Source organism: Dipodomys ordii, unplaced genomic scaffold (genome assembly GCF_000151885.1).
Source record: "Dipodomys ordii isolate 6190 unplaced genomic scaffold, Dord_2.0 Scaffold34, whole genome shotgun sequence".
Lineage (NCBI taxonomy): Eukaryota > Metazoa > Chordata > Mammalia > Rodentia > Heteromyidae > Dipodomys > Dipodomys ordii.
The window spans coordinates 16,323,198-16,331,851 of NW_012267250.1; the positions used below are offsets into that span (position 1 = coordinate 16,323,198).

Consider the following 8,654-nt stretch of genomic DNA (forward strand, 5'->3'; position numbering starts at 1 on the left):
TTCCCAATCACAGTCGGGTTCTTCCTTAAGTTATCTTCAAAGGCCTTCCTTTTCCTCAGCTTGTAGTCATTGAATTCTTCTTCATCTGCGATCCTCTGTTGAGGTGGAGGTGGAAGAAGCTCAAGCTCTCGTTCTTTGGCCTCCCTGAGCAGTTGTTCAGTGGTGATCTGCAGGAGAGCTGGAGCTTTGTTTTTGACCTTGGCCACCTGAGGGATCTGCAGCTTCCCGACTGCAGTGGAGACCGCCATGTCTACAGGAGATCCTGGGAGATGTCCACACACACTGGGATCTCAGAGAACTGCCTGACAGAGAGCTCTTGACACTACCAAGCTTCCCAGCAATGAAGCAAGTCCGCTAGAAGAGCTGAGTTACAGGAGGTAGCAAGGCCAACCTGCGTGCTGACCTGAACTGGAGGGAGGCTGGCCCAGAGACAAAGCTTAGCACCAGCCAGAGGGCTTATATTATGCCAGGCGGGGAGGAGGCATGCCCACAGGGGATACAGAAATGACCTCAGAGCTTAGGGAGCCTCTCACTGGTGGAAGCAGGCAGGGCTGGGCAGATGAGGGAGTGACTGGCTAATCAGGGTGTGACAGGGTGGATAAGGGAGTGGCTGTGCTTAGGGAGACAGGGCTGGGTGTGTGAGGGCGTGACCTCAGAGGATGAGGTGGTGACCTCAGTGCTTGGAGCACTTTGCTGACCCTGATTCAGGAGATTGACTGAGGTGATTACTGCTTTCCAGCAAGAGAATTCTGGAAAGGCTACCATGCTGCCCTCTCCTGGAGACCAGGAGAGGAAGAGGAGGGGAGCAAAAAGGCTGTCTGTGGGGGGAGTGGTATTATCCAGGGCACCCATAACATTCCAGCCTTTTGAAGATTCTCTAGGCTACCTCCTGCTGACACAGGGGTATAATTCTAAGGAATAGAATGTAGACATGGCATCCGGATCAGGAAAAGGCAGCAGAGATGCTTCCTTGATTGTGAATGTGGATATTCTTCTAGGGAAAGAAGACTTAGGAGACAGAGTCTGAATAAGAAAGTTGAAAGTTTAGTTCAGAAGTAGAGCTTCTGTTCAAATTTAACATGGGTAGCTTGATTTCTTTAGTAGTTCACATGATGGCAATAGGCGTTTGACCAATATATCGGCTAAGGAGGGGTTGGAGGAGAATCTCATGAGATCTGACAAAGGATTCTTAATTTCCTGTGGGAAAATTGATCATCATTACTGTGCTGACCTCCCACTTAAAATGTCCCCAGTGCATAGGGAGAAGCGAAACACTCTGGGCCAGGTTGTTGGGCTCCCTTGTGTAAGATTTCCCGAAAGGAGACTGCCACATGGTTCACACAGAAAAGAGTTTATTATATTGTATTTTATTTTGTCCTTCTACAAGGAAGGAATTTTATTCTGCAAGTTTACAAATGAAAATAGAAAAAAGGAAATCATGGAAACGTTTAAAATAAATTTCCTATTTATTTTATTGTGAAAATACTGTACAAAGGGGTTACAATCACGTGGACAAGGTAATGAGTACATTTCTTATCAAGCATTGTTGACTCCTGCTTTGTTTCCCCTTCCCATCCCTTCCCATCTGCCACCTCCCCACCCCAGCCAAAGTTGTAAAGTTCGTTTTTTTTGACATAACAACTTGTATATCTCATTGTTGAGAAGGGTCCACCTGTATCCCTACTGAAATGACGTGTTTCTTCCCTTCCCCTCCACAAATTATACCAACATCAAATACAGTGAAAGCAGGGGTTATACAGTGGGGGAGGGACACACAAAGCAACAAATAAATCATCGTATAACTTGTTAGAAACAATCGCAAAAAAGAAAAAAAACATTTGAATACTCATCTTGGCATACATTTCACAAAACATCACTTTATGTGATCTTTTCTGTTTGTCTCAGACATATACTAGTTATTGCAAATAAGGAAAACCATGGGACCTATGTTTCTTTGGGCCTGACTTACTTCACTTAATATAATTTTTTCCAAGTCTTTCCTTTTCCTAACAAATGGGGAAATGTCCTTCTTTCTGATGGAGGCATAGAATTCCATTGTGTATATATACCACATTTTCTTGATCCATTCATCTACTGAGGGGCATCTGGGTTGGTTCCATATCTTCGCTATGGTAAATAATGCTGCAATAAACATAGTTGTGCTGGGAGCTTTAGTGTGGTCTTGTTGGGGAAACACTTGCGTAAATGCCCCAAAGTGGGATTGCTGAGTCCTAGGGGAGCTCTATGTGGAGTCTTTTGAGGAACCTTCATAGTGCTTTCCAAAGTGGTTGTACAAGTCTACACTCCCACCCATAATGCAGTAAGGTTCCCTTCTGTCCACATCCCCTCCAGCATCTGTTGTTATTAGAGTTCTTGATTATAGCTAGCCATTCTAACTGGGGTGAGGTGGTATCTCAAGGTTGTTTAGATTTGCATTTCTTTTATGGCTAGAGAGGTTGAGATTTTCTGCCTGTGTCTATTGGCCATCCTTCTTTCCTCTTCACAGAAGTTTCTCTTTAAGTCTTTAGCCCACTCATTTATCCAGCAGGTGTTTCTTTGAAGATTTGTTGCTGGGTGATTTAATTTTTTGAGTTCCAAGTATATTTTAGATATGAGACCCTTGTCCGTTGCGTGGCTAGTGAAGCTCTTCTCCCAATCCGTGGCTTTCTATTGATCTTGCGAGCTATGTCCTGTGCCATGCAGAAGCTCTGCTATTTCATGCAGCCCCATTTGTCCAAGCTTTCTTTGATTTGTTGTGTTTCTGGGTCTCTATGAAGACAATTTTGGCCTGTGCCAAGCAGACCTAGGCTTTCTCCTCTTCCATCCTGTAAGATTTTCTGAGGGTCTGCTTTGACTCCAAGGTCTTTGATCCATTTGGAGTGGATCCAGATTGGATTTTACTGTGACCCTTTATAAAGCATATCCCCATGACTTGCAATCACTAGGGTTCTGGACGAAGTTCATTGAGTGGGAAGAGAGAAGTATCTATGGCTTCCTCCTCTTCTTGCCTTCATGCTCATGCTCCTCTGGTCGGCTGCTTTCTGCAAGTCTTTTGGAGCCACTGTGCTGTTTAGCTTCTTGCAGAAACTTGTCCAAACCAAAAGGATCCTCCTCAAACTGAACTGGCCCTTCTCGTGCGGTCTGCCTATGTTCTGAACCGGAAAACTCTTTAACTGGAAGAAAGCTGTTGGTCTGGATTTTGATTTTTAGGTCATCACCATACATGTCCTTGTCCAGATTTGTCCTGGGCCTATAGATGGTCTGGGCCATGTCTTTATCACCTCTCCAGCTGAGATCATAAATGCTGTAAATGTCATCTTCTCCACCTGCAAATCCGCTGTCCATACCTTTGGACTGGTTGAAGAGCCTCTGGTCGTACCAAACGTCCTTGGAGATTCCAGGATTGGGGACACCCAGAGCAATGACTTCAGTGATATCTCGATGTTCCTTCCTCTGCGGTTTCCATCTCTTCTCAGCAGCTGTCCTGGAAAGATTGTGGTTGTGCTGTCTCTCTTTTTGCCTCTCGTGCCGGATCTCCTCCCTCCCACGTGCCTCCCCATCTTCTCTGTCCACACGGGTTTTGATGCCAGCTCTCCTCTTCCTGGCTTTTTGGGCCATCACTCTAAGTTTCTCTTCATGCTTCTCTTTTGCTTTCTGAGCCCTTTTTCTCTCCACTTGGGCCCGTGTTTCCACAGCCTCCCGAGCCTTCCGATCGGCAATGTAGAGAGCTTCGGTGAGTTTGGCAAAGTTCTCATTGATGTGTACCATCTGAAGTCCTCTTCCATCGGCGGCCAGTCGCTTGTCTAAGGGAATTGTATACCCCTTTGCATTTTTCCAGTTGGAGATGCAAGGAGGAATCTTCCACTCTTGTTGCTCCTTGGCAGTCATCTTTTGGCTTGGAGAGTGCATGACAGGTGGAGGAGGAGAAGGTGGTCCCTGGGGAATCTTCTGGTTGATCCGGAACCTAGGAGGCTCCATTGGATCTGTCTGCATCTCTACCATGCAAATGAGCATCTGTGTAGCTCCAGAGTTCAATGCCACTCCTTGCTGAGATGGTGTGTATCGCAGATACTGAGCAGGAGCCGATTGATCAGCTGCCCCAACTGGCATGGCTGAGGCAACCTTCTGCTGCACACACTTCTCTAAGGCTACCCTTGTCTTTGCTGTGATCTCTTGAATAGCTTCTTCGCCTGGTCTCTGTGGGTCTGGATCACCGGCATTCATCCCCTCCTGTGGCACCAAGTCAGTAGATTTGCTGTAAATGACCTTGTCTTTTGATTGACCTTGTCGAGCAACTGCATCGTACCGAATTCTTCCTTCAGGATCGACCTGAATGGCCAGCGCATTGGACCTGGTTTGTTGTCCTCCCATATCCAGTGGATGCTGGGCCACATGGATCTCTGGAAAAGCACCTCCATCTCCAAAATCTTCTAGCGAGCGAGGATTCCAACCTTTTCGGCACCCATATGGGGGAGGTCCTCTGGGTGAGGAGGCCAGGCAGGTCTGCCAAGAACTGTGAGATCTTGCCTTCTCTTCTGCTTCAAGTTGGTCCTGGGATAGCTGAGTAGGTGCGGGTAAAAAGCTGGTGAGCGCCATCTTCTTTGATAAGAGTTGATTTACACAAAAGCAAGAGCAAGAAGGAGAGCACACTGCCAGCCAGCCTGAGCTGGAAACCACAGTGCAGAGAGTGAAAGTTTAGGGCAGGGGAGAGGGATTAAATAAGGGAGGGCCGGGAGGAGGTGTGGCCACAGGGGATTCAGAAAGGACCTCAGAGCCTAGGGAGCCTCTGACTGGGGAAAGCAGGCTTGGCTGGGCACAACAGGGCCTGGCAGGTTGGATCTGGGTGTGACCTGGTGGATGAGGGTGTGACTGGGTGGAGGAGGCCTGGACCTCAGAGCATTAGGCAGTGACTGGCAGTCAGAGGATGAACTCTCAGAGCTGATTGCTGGTTTCCAGTAGGCCATTTGTGCTAAGGCTACTGTGCTTTCCTTCTAGGGGAGGAGGAGAGGATGAGGGGAGGGGTCTATTCTCCCAGGTAGACCTTACATTCTACTCTGTTTCTAGTGATGAAGGGTTTCTGATTCTCCGTGGAGACACAGGGTGTTATTTTTAGGGGCATAAGCCTGAGATGTCATCAGGGTCTGGGACAAGGCAGCAGTAACACTTCCTTGGCTGTGAATGCCTGTTAAGTAATTTGCATGTCTCTTGAAATGTCTATTCAAATTTTTTGTCCACTATTAATTGTATATTCTCTTGATATAGAGTTTACACATTACGGATGTTAATCTCTCATCAGCGAGTTTGTAAATGTTTTCTTCCATTCTCTACATTTTTCATTCTTTTTCTTTTGCCATGCAGAACTGTTTCAAATTCATATAACCCCATTCATCTGTTTTTGCTTTGGAGATCTTATCTTTAAAAATCCTTGCTCAGGCCAATGATATGGAATATTCCCTGACGTCTAATCCAAAAAACCCAACAGGCTTCCAAACCTCCAATTTTTGAGTGTTGACACCATGCCAGAAATGGAAAATTCCACTTGACAATAGATGACAGGTTCTAGGGAAAATCCAGGCATATCAAACTGTATAAGATGAGCTTCAGGTGTGTGTAAGGAACAAACACCACTTAGGAATTTCACTTTTCCCTCTTCAGATCTGGTCATTTCCAATACACCCCAATTATGTGACATCCAAAACATTTCTGACCCAAGCCTTCTGGAGAAGGATGACGCATCTTGTATGAGTCTCATTGAGTCTAATGTTACAACTCGGGAACCTATCACATGGGTTACCATCGTCCCTCTTCTCATCCTGGGCTCATCTCACTGAGTTCTCAGTCTGTGCCACATGTCAGCAGTATACACTTCTGTTCATTTTCCATATTAAAAATAGCTTCTTTCTTGGAGCTAGGTTGAAGTAGCCCTGGATAAGGCTATGAGTAAGTCATTGGTGTCTTCTCTATGTCTTGGTCAGAGCTTTCCATTCCAGATTCTGCTTCCTACTTTTTGACCTTGTCTTTATTTAATTATGCCTAGTTCATCTACAGACAGTCCCCTGACCACCAGGTCTTTCTGAGGTCTATGGGAACAAGCACAATTCTAGAGCTCAGAGCTGTCAATCCAATAGGTCTGAACTACCTTAATATTTGCTACAGCAACAGTGGCTACCTTGGTTTTTGAGGCCCTAAGTATATGTGCTAGAAAGAAGGGGACTCCAGGAATCTGTCCAGACTCTTAGCAGTAGGCCAGGAGGTGAAGTATAAGACATTGGTATGCAAGATACTGACTCTGGCAGGTCCTTCCAACTCTCTAGGCTTGAGATCCTAATGTCTCTGGGACAAATAACTTCCAACCTTTTAACCTCTTCAGAAAGGCAGAAACAAAGAAAAACCTACAACAAAGATGTCATACTACCTATGGGTGTCTACCATCTAAGTAAGTCTTGGGACTAAAGACTTCTGGCTGGGAGACAGGCTAGTTGCCTGGATGTCTGATCCCTGTCCCCTACAGATGGCAGCCACCATCTGGCTTTGCCTCAAGCCAGAGATCTTCCTGGATCTAATTTCTTCCCTGTGTTTGATGTTATTCCTTTTCCTCTCTGAGGTACATGCCCAAGACTAACACAAAACTACATACTGGAAATGTAAAAAAATCTTCCCTGAGTCCTTTCCTGTGACCTAGCTGAACTGGGAAACAAGACACTAAATATTCATTAAGGTAGCTTGTCATTTCGCAAAGCTAGACTTCCTGTGTTGGTAGTGTCAACTGTGATTTAAAATTAGCCTGTTTTCCCAGTTTCCTCAGTGTTGAGAAGTTAACAATAAAGTCTAAAAATTAGCATTATCCTGTGAGGGTTACCTTCCTATGCCAAATATGGAAACATACTTGATTCTGTTTCTGAACTTTAGACTTCCAGGATTGCAGTAACTGTCCTTGTTTTGGACAAGACCATAGGAGATATAGGATGGCCTCTTCCCTCCTCCAGAGCATCCATTTCACATTAAGAATCCTTTCAAACAAGGCTCAAAGCAGAGATATGCATGCCTTGCTTATCAGTTCAGATCCCTACTTGGATCTCATCCTGTCCGTTGACTAGCCAGGGTGATTGTTCTCCACAAGAGTGCTCATGGTCTGTTTTAGAGACAAGAGAAACACCTCTTTTCGTCACCTGTCATCACCTGTTTTTTAATGCAGTTCTAAGTAAAGCCCATTCTTTAGTGTTCTCAATACTGTCTTTGACTAGATGGAGGGCCTGGAAGCTGTCCGCATGTCTCCCATGAGCTAGACAGCTCCTGAAACTTGGTGAAGTTTGAGACAGGCATCTTGTTTTGTGGTTTGGTGTGACAGAGCCTGGAGATGAGCCTGAAGCTGAGACTAGGCTTGGGACTAGGACCCATTCCAGGGTGTCAGTGGTCACAGCAGCGCACTACCCAGGGATGTGTCATGCTGAGACCTTGCTAGCCAGGGTAGAGGCCATGGGGAAGGTGCATTGAGTGTGGGATGAAACATTTTTTCTTTCCCTGGACGACTCCACTATAATCTTGTCTTTCAAGTTGCCTTTGTACCTGCTATGGTATGTATACCTCATTGCTTGGGCTTCTGGAAAGTTGCTCTTCAAGGTTCTTGGCTGGTGTAAAACCTGATATCTCTCTCGTGCCTGCTACCTCCATCTCTGGCAGCACATATAGCTCCTATGTGGTAGGAATGGCATATTTGGCTTGCTTGAGGTCAGGTTTGAATCTTTCTAAGATCTTTAGTCTTACAGGTGTGTCCTAAATCTCTTGGTACCCTTCAAGTCTCTATTATCTATCTCCTTTTTTCTAGGTTTGACACAAAATATGCTTGCCTATACTATTCAGTGTCCAGTCGTGTGGTCATCTCTGGAAGGGCCATGAGAGCTAGAGTATCTGTCCTTCTCTTCTGGGACGCAGCTTTCCACCGTCATAGGTGTGTTCCTGTAGATTTATCTTACACAAGTAGTTCTCCCTGCAGGTGTAAGCCTGGTACTCCCTCCTGGGTGCCCACCCCCGGGTGGAGTGGGCTGACTCCATCGCCCACTTTGGTGGAACAGGGAACCTTCCTGGTATCGTGGGGCGCCCCTGCCTGCTTTGCCAGTGGGTGCAAACTCAGGGAAGAACCACCTCTACTTCAGGTTGGGCTCAGGGAAGTTCAAGGGGAGGAGGGCTAACCCATCACCCCTGCCCAATCTGGTCCCTGGATGCTTACCACCTGCTTGGTTCAGCCTGGGCCCCAGCAGAGCAGCAGCTCCAGTAAGCAGCATGCCCAGTGCCCTGCTCCTGGTCCATGTTTTCCTGTGGATGGGCTCAGGAGCCTCTCTCCCCTGTGCTCTCTCCCTGGCCCCAGCCTCTGCCTCTGGCTGTGCCAGCTGGTGAAAGTAGCTGCAGCCAAGCTGGTTGAGGGCTGCCCTGCACCTCTCAGGAGCCAGGCTCCAATGCGCCCCCTCTTGGCGCTCCCTGAGGTGCTGGGTTCTCCAGGCAAAAGCATTCCCTGGACTCTCTAGAGCAGGATCTGAAGTTGAGCTACCAAAACCCAGGGAGTTCAGGGGTGCTCTGGAAGCCATGCAAGTCCCTGGTATGCGCCTCTCTGTCCCTGCTGCTTCCTGGTGGTCGATGAGCCCTCGTCCTCTATCTCC

The 8,654-nt window shown here is 46.9% G+C and overlaps 1 protein-coding gene and 1 pseudogene across 1 annotated transcript in view; both read right to left on the reverse strand.

The window, feature by feature from the left end:
• The window catches only part of LOC105986264 (crooked neck-like protein 1), a 7,573-nt gene extending 6,808 nt beyond the window's left edge, over nt 1-765 (reverse strand). The window contains 1 exon segment of the mRNA XM_013017068.1: nt 699-765. Coding sequence (XP_012872522.1) covers nt 699-765 — 67 coding nt within the window.
• Nucleotides 766-2,985: 2,220 nt separating this feature from the next.
• Nucleotides 2,986-4,596, reverse strand: LOC105986265 (annotated as a pseudogene).
• Nucleotides 4,597-8,654: the final 4,058 nt, after the last annotated feature.